Source organism: Parasteatoda tepidariorum, chromosome 8 (genome assembly GCF_043381705.1).
Source record: "Parasteatoda tepidariorum isolate YZ-2023 chromosome 8, CAS_Ptep_4.0, whole genome shotgun sequence".
Classification (NCBI taxonomy): domain Eukaryota; kingdom Metazoa; phylum Arthropoda; class Arachnida; order Araneae; family Theridiidae; genus Parasteatoda; species Parasteatoda tepidariorum.
Genome location: NC_092211.1, coordinates 74,184,610 through 74,204,438, shown reverse-complemented (window position 1 = coordinate 74,204,438; position 19,829 = coordinate 74,184,610). Strand labels below are relative to the sequence as shown.

The 19,829-nt window shown below is 33.0% G+C and overlaps 1 protein-coding gene across 1 annotated transcript; it reads left to right on the top strand.

Annotated features, from left to right (window-relative positions):
- The first annotated feature begins 8,879 nt into the window (after positions 1-8,879).
- Positions 8,880-9,674, top strand: LOC122270644 (uncharacterized). The gene has a single exon (XM_043048906.1). The coding sequence runs from the start codon at positions 8,880-8,882 to the stop codon at positions 9,672-9,674; it is 795 nt and encodes a 264-aa protein (XP_042904840.1).
- The last annotated feature ends 10,155 nt before the right edge of the window (positions 9,675-19,829 follow it).

Sequence of the window (19,829 nt, the reverse complement as noted above, 5' to 3'; positions counted from 1 at the left end):
AAATGCTATTTCAAGTGTTCTGTGGACTGTATTTCTTATAGATATATTAATCAATATATACATAAATAATTTTTTTTAAACAACAAAAAAGTTTAATCAAATAAATTCCTTTTGATTTACTGTATAAGGTGTAAAAAAAATCCGTTTTTGTGCAAATGAAATAAAATCTTCTTAATGTTGCTGGAACTCTAAGAGATAAGGCAAAATGTCTTAAATGATAGGATGTAAAAATATTGTTACGTCTTCTACTTTCAAAAGAAAAGAAACTAAAAATTTTAAAGTTTAGAAAAATAAATGTTTAGTTTTTTTCCGACTAGAGAATATTTAGTTCCGTACTGTACTTTATCAACGCATGGATGCATTTAATTCAAACATTTATGTTTAGGTAGAATTAAAATATTCCTGAAAAATTAAATACATTTTTTGAGTTTGAATTAATTTAATTTATCGCATTTCAATCTAATTTGTCTTGAAACAGACAAATTATTATTTTTTTTTATTGCGAACTATAAATAAATGCAGATAAAGGTATCACAAAAATATTCAAAGCACCATATTTAAAACTGAAGTTAATCATGGAATTTACGGAATGAAGAGAGTAACGCGGATAAGAGAATTATTTGTATAAATCTTAGAGACGCTCTAATATGCCCATGTTTTGTAAAGTGTAAAAACCCTCTTGGATATGAAAAATTGACATTCTTTATTTAATATTTTGTCATTCCAAAAAAAGCACAAAAAGTACTAAGGAAATAAAGAAAAACGGTAGGATACTTTGTCCAAACATTTTTGCTTATAACTCCCACCTAGAGAATGACCTTTTCGTCATACAGGTATCTGAAAGGCAGATTTGTTGGCCACTCTTTCAGGGGCACCATATTAGGTTTGCCAACGTTTCTCTCAGAGTAAAGACAAATAGTACAGAGAATGAAAGAACATCCATGCCTGTCTAAGATTCGAACCCAGAACCTTTCTGATGCAAGGTCAGTACCCTGGCCCCTACACAGGCAGGTCGGTCCTTGTGCAAACATCAAAATGCAAAATCTCAAGCAGACTAAATATTGTGGTGATAAAACAACCGTTTTACAGAATCTCATGAGATTCAGAGGTGAGAGTGAATTTCATGAGATTCACAGAGCACATGAAATATTTGGGGTAGAATCTCGCCCAGACAAAATATTGTTTTTGGAATCTTAAGAGCATAAATAATCAGGAAAATACTCTGGCTCAGACAAAAATGTGTGCCGTTATTTTTGAAAGAGGAATAAGTCCATTTGGAAAGTGGTATAGTTCCAAAATATCACGAGAGAGAATCTCGAGCAGACAAAACACTGTTTTACGGAATTTCAATCTGACAAATTATCGCTGAGCAAATTCTCACCCTGAAAAGAATAACGTTTTACAAAATTTCAATCTGACAAAATATCGCGGAACAAATTCTCCCGCTGAAAACACCGCGTTTTAAAGAAGTTGCAAAATATCGGGTGCAAAACATCAGGCAGAATATTACTTGAAAATTATCGTTTTGCAGTTTCTCAAGCAGACGAAATACTGAGGAATCTCCAGCTTAGAATTTTTTTTAATTAGAATCTGAAAAAGGTGAAATCTCAGGCAGACAAAATATTGCTGTTCAAAATCTCAAGAGGAAAAATACGGCGAAACGAAACCCGAAGCAATGAAAAATATCGTGGGACAGATTCTATTGCAGGAAATATTTCTGCAAGAAAAATCTTCTATGAACAAAGAATAGTTGCATTAGCCATAGAATTTTGCTCAAAGCATAATTTGTAAGATAATCATATCCCGGATTGTCCGCAAAATGGGTATTTATTGCGCTAAAATAAACTCTCGCTTTTGTGGTCCATCCGAGACTAAATCTAATTTTTCAACATAAACACAACTAAATATAAACGATAACGATATAAAAAACGATACTATTAAAATTATTTATTTCATTGTATAGTTTAATATTTTTTAAAGACAAATTTCTGTTATCTATGGTAAAATATAAATGAATAAAGGGTTTGAAAATATCATATATCGAAAAGATATCAAAGCTGCTTATCAAAACATTTCCAAAAGAGATGGAAGTTACCCAATTTTCAATTATTTATGCGAATCAATGAGTTTTTCAAAAATATTGCGAAGAATAGCTTATTTTCTGTCTACATTTTTTTCTTTTTTCCGCGAATATGCTAAGCAAATACAATTTTTTTTTGTATTATAATTTCTCGAGTAAGATATTGCATCGCATTGAAAAGTTTGAAGATTGAAGTAGCAAAAAATCCCTCAACTTATTTTCATAACTTCTTTCTTATTGGCTGTTTCCAATTCCCTTTAGATATTCTCAAACGCTGTTTTGATGTGTGTGCACGAACTAAATCTTCTTTCCGAGAGAAGAAGAAATAATATAATTCTAAGACAATTTATTTTTAAATCACGATAGTTATCAAAAAAAGTTATCGTTTTTTGTGTATGTATTTCTTTTTAGCGAGGATTAGAACAAAGTTTTTTCAGAGTTGAAGCCTATGCAGAATAGAATGTAAAATCTAAAGCAAATGATTTGCGTTTGACACAAACTTTTCATTATTTTCATTTAATAACACTCTTGATCAATTTCAGGTTTAATGACATCTTGCCGAATGCATTAAATTTCAAAATGTAATTTGTGACACTAGGGTTTCCCTCGCTTCTTGCTCACTGCGTTTGACACCTCCGGTATCCGCTTTCACCGATCCTTTTGGATTGTTTCGAAATCGGAGCCCACTTTGCTTGCTCACTGGGTATTTTATTTTATATTTTATAACCGTTGTTGAACAGCCGACCCATTTTTGGGTTTACGACTACTAATGTTCAACTCCGTCGCCTCGTAATTTTGAACTCAATCTGAAAGATAAGGGAACTCCTAGATCAGGTATTGGGAGAAATTTTGCCTTCGCGGAGGAATTTTCTGATGGAACTAACCTGCATTTGCGTTACATGGAAGGGAAGACCACGAGAACCTCCCACGGTTAGGCAAAGACCGCAAAGGAACTGTAACCCATGATCCGTCTACCACTCAGGATATTTCACGTCAGCGCTGTGGTCGGTGCAAGTCGCATGCAGATTCGTATAGACCAGCCACCATGGGGATTCAAACCCGGTTCACCACATTTTAAGGCGAACGTTCTATCCCCTGACCCATCTTGGCTCTCATTGGATATTTGTGTTTTTTTAGTGTTGTTATGTAAGAATGGCTGTATTTTTTTCAAATGAGGTTTTAAAACATGCAATATAAACACACTGTTAAGCTTTTGATTTTTATTCATTTTACCTTTTAACGCATAATTTTAGTTAAAAATATTTTTAATACAATTTTTTCCTTTCATATTAATTTAGGTCAAAATATTAGATTTAGCATTTCAATAATGTTTGCTTATGAAACACAGTATGAAACACCTGCGACTTTTTCTGCGTTAAAGGCAAAATCTTTCAAACACGGATCATTTTCAAAAATTAATTTTTCAAATTTGCACTTTTTCAATTGCTGTTATTCAGATCAAAGGGGAACAAAAATTCATCCTTGAAATTTCTTCAGTTTGCAAAACCAATTATTGATAAATTTTTGAATGTGAATGAGAAAAATTCAAGCTACTTTTTTTCGGATTCTATATTTTATTGCAAATGTAATTCCATAAAACAAACTGATTTTTAACAACTACTGGACTGTTTTTTATAATTAAAAAATATGTTTCAACTCGTAATTAGAGCGTCAAAAAAAATATAGTTTGTCTAAGGTAAGAACTCCCCCCACCAGAAAGCCTGAGACCGTCTGCTGCTATGGACACAAGAATAGCGCATTTCAGGGAGGGTGGCTTCTCTTCACTCTAGGGCTAACACAGTTGACCGAAGAAGAAGATTCCCTTTCTTTCGTCGACCCGAGCAAAAACCTGTCCTAGTTTCCTTGTCTTCTGGATTGGTTCAAAATTACAAGGCTACGGCGTTGAATATTAGTAGTCGTAAACCCAAAGATTGGGTCAACTGTTCAACGGCTTCCATAAAATGAAATAAAAATGACCCCACATCCCTACTTGAAATATTTATATCTCGTTACCATAGTCACCACCACGCGTCCAGACCAATGGTTAGGGGAGTTCTTATTTTAGACAAACTATACATGAACTGGTGTCCCATCTGCCTCAAAGGGTTAAATGATATTTGGTAATTACATTTGAAACAAATAATTCATTGAATTTGCCTATATACGCCATTATCATTTCAAATGATTGGAATCACAACAGATTTGATTTCTTTATTCTTATGACAATTCGCATGTAATAAAAATGTATTAAAACCAATGAAAAGGTTAGAAAATGAAGAAAAAAAAACATTGTTGACCGATCTTAGTCGATGAAACGCATCTCTCTTCTGCGTTAATTTTTTTTCCCGCAAGCATTAAGTTTTTTTAAATCTCAATTTGAATCCGATTAGTAATGTAGTTGCAATTCGTTGCATAAAGGCTTTAAAAAAACACTTTCTTCATATTGCATGATTTTATAGATTTTACTGTTCTATGTGAGTAACGGACAAAGAATTAATTATCTGGTAAATGGGCGAAGACCGCACCGCAAAAAGAGTTTTCAATGCCAGACCAATTGGCACATGAAAAAGAGGCAGGCCGAATTCGAGATGGATAGATGGCTTAGAGAAAGACCTTTTGGTCTTAGAAACTAAAAATTGGAAAACACTAGCAGAAAAAAGGTTAGCCTGGAAAAAACTTCTTGAGAAGGCCAAGGCCCACACTTGGCTGTCGAGCCATTGATGATGATGAAAGTTAATTGTTTTGTTTTAGCTAAAGAAATCTTAAATATGTAAATTTTGTGGTTTCATCCGTCTTTCCATTATTACTTGATAGTTTGGATTTAATATCATGGTTTTCATTTTTCCGTTTTTCATTTTTTTGGCTTGTTTAGTTTCTATATCATGGCTTTAATTTTTCTGTTTTTCATTCTCCTTTTAGGTAGTTAGGTCCTTACATCACGGCTTCCTTTTCTGCTAAAAGGAAGCGTTTTAAGTAAGGCGTGCGCGGTAAAAACCTGAGTATTATAGTTCAAATAATATCAAGAAACGCCTTTCAAAGCTTGTAATAAATATAAATCATTGAAATTAACTCTGGTAACTCAAATAAATCAGCTAAAAATTCAGAATTGAATGCTGTTTTGTACAAATAGTTTATTATTATAAAAAAAAATAAGAAGAGGAATAAAGAAATAATAATAATGGCGTTATCTAAAGTAGTGGTGCAGATGAATTATAAAATTTTTAAATAAAATATCTTTATGTCTATTAAAGAAAAGACATTAATTCATTATGGAATTAATTACATATGCATTAATTCATATTCTTATGGAATTCATGGAATGGTCTTATTAGAATAAAATTTCTGTTGTATATAAAACTATTATTAAAAATATTTACAATTTTCTGATTTTATTTAAGAAAGTAAAATAAAAAATTATGTTGTTTGATTATTAATAATCCAAATATTTTGATTATTTAAAATAGGTCTGATTGATTTAAAATTCTGTATGTAGGGAATACTTGTATAAAAAATTCATAATTTTCATATTTAAAACTTTTATGGTTCAATTTAAACAGTATATTGCAAATGTTTATATGTTTCTTCAAACTTGGAAGCTGGTTTGCAAACAATTAAAAGTTTGCATTTCGTCAAAAACTACGCGATTTGTTGGGGGAAAAAAATGAAATGCAGCTTAAAAATCGCTAAATTGTCAAAAAAAAAAATGAGAGTTTTATTTCTGAAAGTGCACGCCTATGCATAATTAAACTCAATTTACTTAGAAATATACTCTCCAGATATAACGTTTTCAGAATATGCTATACAATGTCAGAATTTTCCTTCTAAAATTACGGTAAAATAATCGGTGCCAGTTTGTCCATTCAATTAACCGTAAAGTTTACGCTGAAGAAATTTTCTTTACCTTTACAGTTTCAAAACCGTTTGTAATTATTATGGTTGAAAAAGCAGGAATACAAAACTATAATGTTATTTTTAACCATATACAATTAGTATAGTTTCAAAACCGTTATAACAAAACTTAAACGGACATTGGAGCTCTGTGGGTTCTGCGCCATTTATACGTTAATGATAGTTTCGTGTCTAATCGTGTATCGTATTCGTGTTTATGGCTTTATTGGAACACAAAAAAGCACGGTAAATCTTTCTGAAGCACTTTGGTAACGATTTTGATAAAATTAACAATAAAATATTGTTTTACAGTATATGTAAAAATGTAGTAAATTTTGGTAATTTTATCTTAGTTTAGTAATTTCATCTAAAACCTAGAGTATGCTATTAAAAAAAAATTGCTTTTAAGTTTTGTATTTTTTACTAATGTGTGGCAACAATAATTTTGAAAACCAAAATTTCCGACCATACAAGCGAAGAAATTATCAAAAGAATGGTTTAATTAACATACATTTTAGTTTTTAACTAGAATTATGTTTTTCTTTTTACTAAAATTACTTCACCATTAAATTTAATAACGTAAAAAAGAAATTTAACAGGGCATTAAAGCTAGGTTTTTCGTCAGGAAATGGACACTGGAGATAGGTTGTTGTTGAGTTGTGTTTTGTCAAGTGAACCGTGGAATACAGTTTAATTAGTTTATCTGTTTTTTTTAAACCAATTCTAAGATATAGGAAAACTGGATTTATTGCAGGCAGCTTTATCGTGCCGCCATCAATGAACGAATGTCGTGTTCTAGTATAGTAGGGTCGCAAATTGGGAAGTAAAGGACATTGGAAACTCTGCAAGGCAACGGAGAAAATATTGTGGTGCCAAAGTAGGACCTTCTGTTGGTCATAAGATTGACAAATTAGTCTTCTCGGCTATAATATGTACTTAGCTACAAGGAATTAAGTGGCTTCATAAGGTGGACTTAGTTGGTGCGATAAAATTCTGGTTGTTTAACCGTATTAGGTGAAAGTAGTTAATAAGCGGTCTTTTTTCACAGTTAGCAGCTTGAATACCATCTTATTTATGGTTATTTGACTGTCTTGTTTGAATACGGTAAAATAGCAAATGAATTGCTATTTAACCATTTTTCAGATAAATTGAAAAATACTTAAATTAAGTTGCTAACCAAAGTGTTAAAGTTTATGAGCATTTAATTTCCTTCGTAAAATTCTAACAAAATCCCGAGAGAAATCTGACTATTACCATAGTTATTTCAATTTTTCTCGCTCATTAAAATGTTTTAAACCTGTTCCACACATTGTAAGTTTTAAAGGTTTTCAACTAAACTCTTAGTTGATATAAACTATCACTGATTGCTTAGAAATTCTGTTACAGAAGAGAATCGTTCGTAATTTGTTAACAGAATCCACTAAGTTCTTAAATTATTGATAAAATCCTCAAAAGTGATTGACGTTAAAAGTTTTACGAGTGCTTCGTCGGATAGTAAACTAATGTTTAGAATTTTAAATGAGATCTGGGTAATATGGAGTGATTAATCATACTGAGTAACAATTTAAACTAATAATTATTTCTTTTTGGAAAAATGTCGTGTTGCTCCTGAAATTAATTGTGATAAAATTAAACTTTTTCTAAATAAATCTAAGAACTCTTTTACGGGATATTTTTCTCACATATACATTTTTTAAACAAACAATTAAATTTTTTAACGCAGTGAAATAATTATTAAGATTTTGGTATTAATTTAGTTTATGAAATAGAAAAAAAAAAGATATATTTGCTAATTTCGAGTTTTAATTAATTTATAAATCCTTTTTAATTATCAAATCATAACTAAATATGAATTTACTTTTGCAATAGTTCTGCTGAATTTCACGGGGAAAAAAGTATTGTCAAAACTACAAGAATATGGTAAAATTTGCCGTATTTCTGTTTCTTTGGGTACATAAAAAAGGTCAATAGTTTTTTTTTGAAGCGCTTCGGTGAGGATTTTGGTAAAATTAACAATATAATGTGGTTTTATAATAAGTGATAAAATTTAGTAAGTAATTGAAAAATTATTATTATGATATTAATTTTATCTTGATAACTTAGAGCATGACGTAAAACCATTTATTCGATTGAATTTACTTTTTAATTTTGTGCTTGTGGTGCCTTTGGAAGTAAGCAAAAACATTTTAAAACTGTTTTAAAGCCTTTTGCGAGGTTCCCCAAAAATCTTTTGATGTATCGAAAAAATATTTATTTTGTATTTTAAAGCATAAAACCAAAAGACTGCACTGTTAGAATTTTTAAGTTTAAATTACGGTAAAATAACCGGCAGTAGTCTGTTTATCCGACTAACTATGAAGTTGTGGTGACCTGCCTACTACAACTCAACGCTGCCAGTCTGGTATCCCATAGCAACGACGAACACGAAAGAGAAACTAATATTTTCTTTTTGCTTTTTGATAATTCTCCTGTTTTTCAATATGCACTTTATTATTATTATTTAAGGCTTTTTAATATATTATATTTTATAATAAGAAGTTCGTCTACTTATTTATCACAAAAAGTATACCTCCACAAACTGGTGACCTCGGATTTATTACGAATCGCAACCTGCAATGTTGTACGAATATGGAGTTCATATGCCAAAATTCCGAGCAACAATAAGTTGTCAAGCTTGATGAAATGAAAGTAAGACATTTTACCTGTGATTTAAAGTAGTTTGCCTCAGTCCAGTGAGTCAACATATTTCGGTTAGAATTTTATCGGATCTTATTTATTGAATAATTAATTTTATCTGGTGTGTTGAATCTGAATCGCCAATTTCTCTGATTTAAAGTACTAAAAAGCTGTGTCGCTATATACGTATATTGATTATTTTTCTGTGTTATTGTGCATATTTGACTGATCTAAAATGGTTGACAACAATGCTTCTTCACAATTGGCACGAGTTGCAGTTAAGCCTCCGCCATTTTGTCGCCAAGACCCATCGTTATGGTTCATTCAACTGGATGCGCAGTTTAAATTAAGCCACATTACTGCTGACGAAACTCAGTTTTATACAGCGATCGCCGCTTTAGAATCAGAAGTACTTAAATCAGTTCGTGAAATTATCTTGAGTCCACCGGCAACGGAAAAATACAAATCGTTGAAAGAAAAATTAATTTCTGTTTATGCAGAATCCGAGACAGTTAAAATCAAGCAACTTTTGCAAGATTTTCAGTTAGGTGATATGAGGCCTTCTCAATTGTTGTCTAAAATGTCAGACTTATCAGCTGGTAACCTAACGAGCAATATTCTTAAAACATTATGGATGAATAGACTCCCATCAAATATGCAAGCCATTTTAGCGGCCAGTAGTGAGCCTCTTACGAAGCTGTCCGAAATCGCTGATAAAATACACGAGGTGGTCATGCCAACGCAAATACATGCAGTTCAGACTCCTGATCAAGGTATTGTGGCATTACAGGCTCAAATTAATGAATTATCTAAACAGGTCTCTCAATTAGTAGCCATTCAAGCTGAACCCTTTCAGCGTCACCGCTCTACTACACGTGGTCGATATGCACGACGTAGCACTTCGAGGAAACGTTATGAAAGCCCTCCTCCGGGTATTTGTTTTTATCACCACAATTTTGGAGACAAGGCAAACAAATGTCGCCAACCGTGCCGTTATAACAACCAGGGAAACGAGACGGGCCGTCGCTAAAAGTCGTGAACGACAGCGGCCGGAACATTGCACGCCTTTTCGTCATCGATAAGAATTCCGGTTTAAAGTTTCTTGTAGACACCGGTGCTGATGTTTCTGTCGTGCCACCACATTTTCATGAACAAAAGCGCCTCACCAAATTACAACTTTATGCAGCAAATGGAACTCCCATACAGACTTTTGGTGAACGCCTGATATCTATTGACTTAGGATTGCGCCGCAAATTCCAATGGCCATTCATTGTTGCCTCCGTTTCAAGTCCTATTATTGGTGCTGACTTTTTGTAAAAATTTTCTTTACTTGTCGATCTTAAAAATCACCGTTTAGTAGATTCTTCAACGAACTTAACTTACCCGGGAGAAATTCGCAATAGTCGAGATATAAACATTAAACTGATTTCGGATACTTCTACATGGCATCAACTTCTCAGAGAATTTCCTACAATCACGCGCCCAGTTATGGGTAATTTACAACCCAAGCACGATGTACTACATTATATTGAAACTACCGGACCTCCAATTTGTTCTAAACCAAGACGTTTACCTCCAGACAAGCTTAAAGCCGCCAAAGATGAATTTCAATACATGATGGAACAGGGAATTTGCCGCCCATCGAAAAGTTCATGGGCCAGTCCGCTCCATCTAGTTCGGAAACGAAATGGTAACTGGCGCCCGTGCGGGGATTATCGCCGGTTAAATGCAGCTACAATTCCTGATCGTTACCCAGTCCCGCACATTCAAGACTGTATGCAAGTCTTAGAAGGAAAAACTATTTTTACAACTGTTGATCTTGAGCGGGCGTACCACCAAGTACCCGTTAATCCAGCTGATGTTCCTAAGACTGCGGTTATAACGCCTTTCGGACTATTTGAGTTTCCAGTCATGACTTTCGGCTTATGCAATGCCGCTCAAACGTTCCAACGCTTCATGAATCAGGTGTTAATCGGCCTGGACTTTTGTGTACCTTATTTTGATGACGTCTTAATCGCTTCCTCTTCAGAACAAGAACACTTATCTCATTTAAGAACTATTTTTGAACGGTTTCAGAGTTACGGAGTCAGCCTCAATCCTTCCAAATGCGTTTTTGGCCAACAAAAAGTATCCTTTCTTGGTCATGAAATTTCCGCTGATGGCGTTCGACCCCTTTCAGATAGAGTCACCGCTATCCGCGATATGCCCGAACCATCTACAGTAAAGGACTTAAGAAGATTTCTTGCCATGCTCAATTTTTACCGACGTTTCCTACCTCATGCCGCGACCATACAAGCACCTCTAAATTCTTTTTTGGTTGGAAGCAAGAAAAATGACAAACGTGTTATAACCTGGACCACAGAATCACGCGATGCTTTCCAAAAATGTAAAAATGATTTAATTTCGGCAACTAATTTGCAATATCCTTCAGCATCTAAACCATTATCACTCTACGTTGACGCATCGACAACAGGTATAGGAGCAGTTTTACAACAGAAAGATCAAAAATCATGGAGACCACTTTCATATTTTTCTAAAAAACTCTCACCAGCCCAAACCAGATACAGCACTTACGATCGCGAATTATTAGGAATTTATGAAGCGGTAAAGCATTTTAGACATATGTTGGAAGGACGCGTTTTTATGATTTTCACTGATCACAAACCATTAACCTATGCTTTTCAACAGCGTTCAGATAAAGCCTCCCCTCGTCAAATGAGACACCTGGACTTCATAAGCCAATTTTCAACCGATATCCGTTATGTGGAGGGTTCACAAAATATCGTAGCAGACACCTTGTCTCGTATCGAAGAATTAGCCATTCCTTCGCCAATTGACTTTGCTGCCCTTGCGGATGAACAATATCAGGACACAGAACTACAGACCCTCTTGAAAAACAAAACTACCAACAATCTCAACTTGCAGCCTATGCAGCTAACACCTGGAAAATCACTTTATTGTGATGTTCAGGATTCGAGAATTCGACCATATGTTCCCCCTGGGTTTCGACATGCCATTTTCAGTCAATTACATCGTCTTTCACATCCTGGCATCAAGGCTTCAAGGAAACTTATACAACAACGTTTTGTGTGGCCTAGTATGCAAAAAGACATAGCGAGCTGGACACGTTCATGCTTGGAGTGCCAAAAATCTAAAATTGTCAGACACACCACCAGCCCACTTAAAACTTTTAATTTGCCATCATCTCGGTTCAATCACGTGCATCTCGACTTGGTCGGACCATTGCCGCCTTCTAATGGATATTCATATCTCCTTACTTGCATTGACCGATTTACTCGCTGGCCCGAAGCCGTTCCTTTAGTGGATATTTCAGCTAGTACTGTGGCAAATGCGTTTTACTCAGTTTGGATTTCTCGATTTGGAGTTCCGGAACAGATTTCTACTGACCAAGGGCGTCAGTTCGAATCCCAACTCTTCACATCGCTAGCTAAGTATTTGGGAACTTACAAAGTCAGAACCAGTCCTTACCATCCAAGTTCCAATGGGATTGTCGAGAGATTTCATCGCTCTTTAAAACAATCAATTCGATGCCACACTGCAATACAGTGGACTGAGGTGTTACCTACCGTACTTCTAGGTCTTCGATCAGCGTTGAAAGAGGATCTGAATGCCTCTTCTGCCGAACTAGTATATGGTACTGCTCTCCGTTTGCCAGGAGATTTCGTACATTCAGTCAATCCACCTAACAGCAATGACCCTTTTACATTCGTGCATCAACTTAGAAACTGCATGTCAAAATTACGACCAGTTCCTACCAGCGCTCATTGCAAACAAACTGTCTTCGTACACAAAGAACTTAGAAACTCATCTCATGTTTTTCTCAGATGTGATGCTCCAAAGCCTTCTCTTGCACCAAAATTTTCAGGACCACATCAAGTACTAGCTCGAAACGAAAAAACATTCAAAATTTTAGTAAACGAAAAAGAAGTTAACGTTAATATCGACCGACTTAAACCAGCATTCATCTGGAAACCTGAAGCCACTGTAACACATGCGTCATCAGCACCATCTAAAACCACGACGCCCGACTTAGCAAATGCTACGACAACAACACGCTCGGGACGTCGAGTGCGCTTCAATCCGAAATATTTGTAAGAAAAGAATCGTTAGCACTGGAGGGGGAGTACTGTGGTGACCTGCCTACTACAACTCAACGCTGCCAGTCTCGTATCCCATAGCAACGAGGAACACAAATAAAAGAATACTAATGTTTTCTTTCTGCTGCTGCTGCTTGATAATTCTCCTGTTTTTAATATGTACGTTATTGTTATTATTCAAAGTTGTTAATATATTATATTTTATAATAAGAAGTTCGTCTACTTATTTATCACAAAAAGTATACCTCCACAAAGTTTATGGTTAGGAACATTCTTTTACCTTTATTAGGGTTTTGAAACCATTTATAACTGGTACAATTAAAAACTATGACTACAAATCTGTACGGTTTTGTAACCATTTGCAACTAGCATAGTTTATAAACCGTTAAAATAGAACTTCAACGGACATTGGAGCTCTGTGGGTGCTGCGCCATTTATACGTTAATGATAGTTTCGTATCCAATAGTGCATCGTATTCGTGTTCATGGCTCTATTGGAACACAAAAAAGCATGGTAAATCTTACTGAACGGTTAACCTTAAATTACTGTAAAATAACCGGCAGTGGTCTGTTCATCTGACTAACCATAAAGTTTATGGTTAGGAACATTATTTTACCTTTATTACGGTTTTGAAGTCATTTATAACTGGTACAATTAAAAACTATGACTACAAAACTGTACGGTTTTGTAACCCTTTACAACTAGCATAGTTTATAAACCGTTAAAACAAAACTTAACGGACATGGGAGCTCTGTGGGTGCTGCGCTATTTATACGTTAATGATAGTTTCGTATCCAATAGTGCATAATATTCGTGTTTATGACTTTATTGAAACACAAAAAAGCATGGTAAATCTTACTGAAAGAAAATCACAAATTTTCATCTTCTGAAAAAAAAAATTACTTTTAAAGAGAGTCATTGATTTTGTGAACGTTAATAAAATGCTATAAAAACAATTCAGCTTTCACAGCATTTGAACAGTTTTTCTTACTTAAAATCGGTAAGATGCTTGAAAAAGTTAACATACTGAATGCGAAAAGAAAACTTCAAAAATAATTTATTTCGCATATCTGTTGCAACTTAACGGTAACAATATAGTTATTTCAAACTATATGCATGGAAATATGTGCTTCATCTTGGAAAAAAAGTAAAAATGTATGTATGTTAAATCTACAAAAACTCTTTCCCTGATAAAATATCTTATATATGCGTTTTAAAGCTGTTTTTATATTGAAATTTTCTGGAGAAAATTTTTGTTATTAAAAATAAAAAGCTCTTTTCTCAAATATCTCTCTAGGATATCCAACATTAACTTCTTTGCATTTTTATGTTTCTACTTGGAAAATATTTGCTCGCAATTTTTTGAAACATAATATTTTTGTTTTTTTGGTTTATTGTTTGGCTACGCAAAAGTTTTGAAAATGAAATTTGATTTCAAATGTCCTCGTTTCAATGTTTTTTCTTTTTTTTTTTAGCAAATATAGTTTTATTTTCGATGCGAAAATGAAACATTCCTTTTGGATAATATGGCATTTAAAAAATAAAAAACTACACGTCCGGTAGATTAAACATTTGTAAACGTTTAAGAAAAGATAAGAAGTACAACAATATTATTTTTATTTTTGCATTTTTTTTAAATTTATGAGAAATAGTTAGCAAAGCCATAATTTTTTAAAAGTTTTTCTTAGAAGGTTTTAAGAATTCTTCAACAAAGTGTAAATTAAACATCACGCTGGCGAAGTTAAAGTCATTACATTGGGGGGTAAAAACAGATACAAAATGGTTGCCATTTATACAAAATATTTATTTTAGTTAAAAATATTCTAAAAGTTTTATTTTCGAGAGATTAATTTGCTTCTGTTGACTCGTTAGATATTAAAAAAGTTCAAAGAAAAAAAAATACATTTCCTTACACTGGCTTAGCCAATTTTTAAGCAAAAATTAAAAATTTTTAAGTCAGTTGTTTCTAATAAGCTAATATTTGACCTATAAAAAATATTTTATTCATCCAATAAATTTAATTTTTGTTTATTACCTTCATGTGGGGCTACTTTGTGCAGCGGGGGCTACTTTGTGCAAATTCCAATTTGGCACTTTTCAAGTTCTGCTATTCAGTATTATGTTTTTTTCACATTAAAAATGTGTGGAATTTGAAGATAGAAGTCTCCTGTATTACTACAAACATTTTTTCGAATTTTAAAACAATCTCAGAGTGTGTTTTGTTTATCCAATGTCAACAACTTTCCGAGAACGTCGGTCGTCGAAAAGTGTGTTTGGAAACTTTAGCTGTGAAATGCAAAGACGTTGATAAAACAATTGTCGTAAGTGCAAAATTTTTTATTTATATATTAATAAACAATTATATCATGTTAGCGTAAAAACAATTTGGAAATAAATAACAAATAAACGGAAAATGAAAAAAAATGCACAGTGGGGCTACTTTGTGCAAAGTTTCATTCGTTTTTTTTTCGACAGAAAAATTGTCAGACGTTATAAAAAAATTACTTGGAACGAGAAACTACCGTTTAGAAAAGCTGCAACAATGTTTGCAAGCAGTTGCTGGTGGTATGTCGATTGCAGAAGCTTCTCGGTAGTACAAAATCCACATAAATACTATCTCTAATAAAATTCACAAGAAACACGTGAAACATGCTGGTAAACTATTATTTTTCTTCTACAAAGATTTTTCTAATGAATTAATCAAACGATTTAACACATAAAAATATATTTTATAGGACATCAGGTGATTTTGACAGAAACTGAAGAGCAAGTTCTGTCATGTTCATTCAAGCATGTTATATTCAAATTTATCAATATTATAAATGTTAATGAATATGTAATAATTATTATTTTTGAAATTTCATCCATTTCAATGTTTAAAAATGTATGTGGTTTCCTTTTGTTTAAGCTCAAATGTTTTGAAATAAACATTATTTTTAAGAAAAAATTATTTATAAAAAATGGCTTTTTAACGCTGAAAATTATTTTCAAACTAATATCTTTACATATCTTGATGTTTTTCTTATTAAAAATATCAACAAAAACTTTTTTAACAATTTTATATCAATATTTTATTAAAAACATGATTATTAAAATGAATTACTATCGCTGCACAAAGTAGCCCCATTTGGGGGCTACTTTGTGTAAGGTATGTTTTGACTTATTATTTGTAAATATTACATACAAATAATGCCAATATTGATCAAATTCACTCATCTGAGTCCAGTTATGAATAGAATATCGATAAATTTTACTACAGTTTGAATTAACATGGTTTTTCTACATGTCAAAGTTCAAAGACTGTGAATTCCTGCACAAAGTAACCCCACATGACGGTACTTATCAGAAGGGAGTTATCAAAGGAATTTTTTTTTTTTACATTTTGTTAATAAATACGAGATTGCAATATAGAGTAAAAGAATAGGTTCTGTCACTACTTAGTAGTAAAAAGTAGAAAGATTTTTACAAATTGCGAAAAGCATTCCTTTTTGTTCTATGTTCAATGAAAAATCTGGTTTTAGAATTAGCTAATTTTGGTGTTAATTAAATGCAAGGTGTTCCATATCAGATCGACTATTTAAAAAATGTATAGCAGTAAAACTGGCTAATTTAATAAAAAAGCAAATTTTCGCAGCAAAATTAGGTGATAGTGCATAAGTAATTCTTCAAGAGTTAGTGGATTTAATTCAAAATTTTTCTGACGGATGACTTTACAAAAAGTAAACATGAAAATTAATACAAAACAACTGAAAATTAGATCATAATTTTCGATATCTTTCAATGAAAATCATAGTCAACGGATAAAACTTTTGGAAGGACTTATAGCACCATCTGTAGGAAAGCATTTGAACTAACACTGTGAACTATGGGAGAAAAAGTTCGGTCTTTTGTAATAAGCTTGCTGTAGATGTTTTTTTCTTCCTCTTTTTCATTTACCCTAAACTGTTTTTGTGTTAGAATTGCTTAAAACTGTTAGTCTATTTTAAGACTAATGTGCTAAATGAGATTAAATTTTTTTGGGGAATTTAGAGTATTTGGGAAGATAATCGAAATTTGATTTCTATTTTTCTTATTCTACGGTTCATTTTTATTTGTTTTCTTTGCTAAATAAAATCAAGTTATTTTAGTAAAATATAATACCTTGCTGTCTCCCCACCTCAAATCTACGAAAGCAATTCTTAATTTTACGGAACTAGAATGACGAAATACGAAATATTTCCTTACTTTTGACGAAATTTGTTTTCCTCAAAAAATATCTATCGTCTCGAAAGTTATTTCCTGCTTCAAATTTTTTAAAGTGTAGACACTGTATAAGAGTGTATTGTCGGGTTATGGACTAATTTTAACCCTTTACGCTATCATAAATAAAATTCTTACTTTTTACGATTTAGAATTCCTTGACCTGTATTTCTTTAATTTTGAGAATTATTTCCTCACGAAATTACGAGATTTGAAACGAAACGCGATTCCTCATTGCTGTCACCCCACCTCAAATCAACGAAAGCAATTATTAATTTGACGAAACTAGAATAACGAAATATTTATTTACTTTTGATGAAATTCGTTTTCTCCAAGTAATACCTATCGTCTCGATAGTTATTTCGTCACTTAGGCGAAATGTTCGCTCGAACCATAAACCAGGAAATGGTTTCTTCAAGAACAAAAAAGGTTTCGTGAAATATTAGTATCCATTTCTTACAGTGTGAAGCGATAACTTTTGATTTGGAATTGCAATTGCGAGTTTTGTTTTGCTATTTTTTATTTAATAAATATCAATGAAAATGATCGAAAAGCATCTCAAATCTGTTCAACTGCAATACTTGAAATACTCTTTTCAGTCATATTCCAAAAGTCTGACACAGAGAAAGAAAAAAAAGTTTTTACCAAGTTTCTTAAAATGTAAAAATAAAAAGGTACTCAATGCTTCGGGAAGATAAACATTTCCAAAAGTTGGAATAGAATAAAGATTTAAGCTAAAAATAATTTCAAGTCCTTGATTTTATCGACCGGTGACATATTATCTTTTTAGAGTATGCCAAGAAATAAACTAGTAGCACAGTCTCAAAGACATTTTATTATTTTTTTTAAAATTGCCATAAAATTTACAACATGTAGTTAAAATAAAATAAACTTATGAATTTATTTTGTGCATGGATTCTGCTTCAATTTTTTTAAAGTTTGTACACTGTATAGGAGTGTGTTGTCGTGTTATGGACTAATTTTAACTCTTTACACTATCATAAATAAAACTCTTACTTTTGATGATTCAGAAATCCTTGAGTTGTATTTCGTTAATTTTGAGAACTATTTCATCACGGAACTACATGATTTGGGGCGAAACTCTAACTCTCAACGCAAGTCAAATTTTGTGACAAAAATGTGTTCTCAACTCGAAACCTTGCCGTAGTGCATCGTGGGAGATTATTAAGTAGAATGAAAGTTACACTATCGAAAATAAAGCAACGAAATTAGCCGTCTGCTTGTGTGAAGGTCAAGGAGTTAGCCTAGACCTAGAAAGATCCTGGCTTCGTATCCCGCTTCGGGCATGCATCTTATTTATTTCTCTGTTCTATTCGCCTTTCTTGTGTTGTTGAAACGACATTGATTAACCTCTATGGTACCCACGATAAAGGGATTATTAGAAAAATTAGATGCATAAGGCACTATGAGAATCTTTTTTTTGGGGAGGGGGATTAGAATGATGAAATATTTCCTTAATTTTGACGAAATTCGTTATTTTGTCACTAGGGCATTCTGTCACATTTTAGCTCGGACCATGTACCAGGAAACGGTTTTGTCAAAAGTGAAGAAAGCTTCCTCATGTTTGAGTATCTATTTCTTACAGTGGCTACGGCCAGTGTGCGGGTGGGTGATCACTTGGATCACTCTGCGTAGGGACCGAGGGTGTGCGGTATTGGTCCTCGTTAAACTGTTCTACCATAAAGTGCTCGACTTCGCGTGTAGGTCGTCGGGCTACCGAAGCGGGGGTGCCATCTCCTCTGCAGAGGATCAAAATTGTGATGGCATGTCTTCGGATCATCCTCAGGGGTGTTTCCCAGACCGTCGGCCAATAGCCCATCGTGCAGCTCTAGTGCGACGTAAATTAACTACAACAACTATTTCTTACAGTGTAAATTTTTATGCAGAATGAAAAAATTCAAGTAACTTAGGCATCTTCCGAGAAATACACTACTTTTTTTCCGTTAATATAATTTCTTATGTGCTTGAATTTCGTTTTACGCTTTGGAAACTTTTTTTTAAGGTATGGACACTTAGTCCAAGGTACCACATGATATTGTATCATGAACCATAATATCTTGCATCTTCGACCTTCGGTCGTTACATCTTACATTACATTGATTGTTTTCTAAACTCGTGAATTGATTGAAGCTGGGAATTTTTTATGTAATTAAAAATGAATGAATTTAATGAAGTTTTTAAGAAATCTAATTTAGCTAAAAAAAGTCAGACTCATAATCTTGATACGTAGAATAACATTTCATTAAAACATTTCAAAAATAGAGATATTAAGAACATAATTTTTTTTTCACTAAGTAAGGGTATAAGCATAGTGTGTTGAAAAGTTCACGGTGAAACTCGTAACGCTAAGTAGCAATTTATTAGATGAACAATAGAATGCTTAAATTAATAGAAATAACAGAAAGTTAATAGAATTAACTGAAAGTTAAGCATTCTATTAATTTGTTACATATTTCTTTCTCTTGACTTCTTTCATTTTATTCTCCATCTGCGCAATGTAATAGAGGGTGTTGTTTTCTTTGGTTTTTAGTGTTTTCTTTTTCAGTGTTTCGGCTAGCTTGTGAAATCGATGTTTGACCTGTGACTAAGAGAGTTTTTATTTTTCTGATGATTTTGTTTGAGTTTCTTTTCTTAATTTGTTATTTGTATTTCATGTTTTTTCCTGGACTTCTGTGCAAAACCATCGGGGTACTGAGGGAGTTAATTTAGGCATTTGCTTCTCCCTCAATTAGAAATGGTTTTGTTTTTATGGCTACCGGGGCCGGTACCCCCTGAAGACGTCGGCTTCGGTGGTCATATTTTTATTT

Coding starts and splice junctions, on each gene's coding strand:
- LOC122270644 (XM_043048906.1), top strand. CDS start 8,880: ATGGTTGACAACAATGCTTCTTCACAATTGGCACGAGTTGCAGTTAAG.